At 62.3% G+C, this 1,569-nt stretch overlaps 2 protein-coding genes across 2 annotated transcripts in view; one reads left to right on the top strand and one right to left on the bottom strand.

The window, feature by feature from the left end:
• JAK3 (Janus kinase 3) overlaps positions 1-794 on the top strand; it is a gene marked incomplete at its 5' end in the record, with an annotated part of 11,221 nt that extends 10,427 nt beyond the window's left edge. Inside the window, 2 exons of the mRNA XM_031063280.1 lie at positions 234-344; positions 433-794. Coding sequence (XP_030919140.1) covers positions 234-344; positions 433-549 — 228 coding nt within the window. The remainder of the gene's footprint in view (positions 1-233; positions 345-432) is intronic.
• Positions 795-868: 74 nt separating this feature from the next.
• Positions 869-1,569, bottom strand: part of LOC102039724 (FCH and mu domain containing endocytic adaptor 1) — an 11,539-nt gene continuing 10,838 nt past the window's right edge. The window contains exons 19-20 of the mRNA XM_031063279.1: positions 1,531-1,567; positions 869-1,073 (exon numbers count right to left, since the gene is read on the bottom strand). Coding sequence (XP_030919139.1) covers positions 1,051-1,073; positions 1,531-1,567 — 60 coding nt within the window. The 3' untranslated portion in view covers positions 869-1,050. The remainder of the gene's footprint in view (positions 1,074-1,530; positions 1,568-1,569) is intronic.

Genomic DNA, 1,569 nt, shown 5'->3' with positions numbered 1-1,569 from the left:
TGCTGGGATGAACCCCTCACAGCCCTCTTGGTGCTCCTGGGTGTCCTGATGATCCCAGATATCCCAGAGCTCCTGAGTGTCCCATTGCTCTCAGGTGTCCTGGAGCTCCTGGATGTCCCAGAGCTTTTGGGCATCCTGGTGCTCCCAGGTGTCCCGGACCTCCTGGGTGTCCTGGAGCTCATGGATGTCCCGGTGCTCTCGGGTGTCCCGGAGCTCACGGATGTCCCCCACAGGAATTCCTGCGCATGATGGGCACCGCGAGGCCGCCGCAGATCATCTGCCACCTGCTGGAGCTCCTCAAGGACAACCGGCGACTCCCGGCCCCCGCCGGCTGTCCCTCGGAGGTGACACCGCTGTCCCGGGGCTGTCGGGGGGGTCCTCGGAGTGCCCCTCCTGCCCTGATGGCCCCGCCGTGTCCCTTGTCCCCCCCAGGTGTACGCGCTGATGATGAGCTGCTGGGCCTTCACCCCTGGCGCCAGACCCACTTTTGGGGAGCTTTCCCCCAAAATCGAGGCGCTGCGGGATGGGCGGAGCAAAACGCGGGGGTAGAGCCCCCCCAGAATGGACCCCCAATCCATGGTGATGCTTCCCTGAGCTTTGAGGGGACAGTGAGGGGGGACACAGCCACCATCCCCCTTTCCCACATCACAATTCCCCTCTCACCCGTTCGGTTTTTCCCCCTTTTTTCCATTACCTCCCCTCCCATGGCAGAATTGGGATTGGAATATGGGATTTATGGGATTTATGGGAATATGGGATTTATGGGATTTTTGGGATTGGCGCCGTGGCAAGAAGGAGGCAGCAGCCGGCGGGGGGGGATTTATTAGAAAATAAAGTGTTTAATAAAAGAGCAGCTCCTGCTCCCTTCACAGCACAGGGGAGGGCGGCGGGGGAGGGGAGCAGGAGGCGACGCAGGGACAGCGACAGGGAGGGGACAGGAGGAGGAGGAGGAGGAAAAGGAGGAGGAGGCGCCCCCTCCCCAGCCTGCCTCCATCCAGTGTTTCCAATTCACACAACGGTGGGAGAAGCCCTGGGGGGTCCGGGAGCCGCTCAGGACCCCGCCAGGTAAATCCCTGCGGAGGAAAGGTGGGCACAGAGCAGGGAGGGCACGGCCCTGGCCGGGCACGGGCACTGCCCAGCGGCCCGAGCTCGGTGCCAGCCCCGAACTGGGTGACCCCAAAGAGCAGGAAAAGGACCCTAAATACCCCAGGGAAGGTACCCTGAGCACCCCAAAGAGCAGGGAAAGGACCCCATGAACCCCACAGAGCAGAAAAGGGACTCCTGAGCACCCCAAAGAGCAGGGAAAGGACCCTAAATACCCCATGCAAGGAACCTTGAGCACCCCAAAGAGCAGAAAAAGGACCCTAAATACCTCAGGGAAAAGAGCCTCAGCACCCCAAAGAGCAGGGAAAGGACCCCACACACCCCGGGGAAGGGACCCCCTGTCCCCCCAGGACCCAGGGGATGGGGAGAGGACCCCGCACCCCCCAAGGCTGTGGGGAAGGGACCCCCCCAGCCCCATGCCCATACCTGTAGCAAATCTCTTCTTGACCAGCGACATGCGGTACC

Source organism: Geospiza fortis, unplaced genomic scaffold, assembly GCF_000277835.1.
Source record: "Geospiza fortis unplaced genomic scaffold, GeoFor_1.0 scaffold241, whole genome shotgun sequence".
NCBI lineage: Eukaryota > Metazoa > Chordata > Aves > Passeriformes > Thraupidae > Geospiza > Geospiza fortis.
Note: the sequence above shows the minus strand (reverse complement) of the source record. Positions and strands in the feature narration are given on the sequence as shown.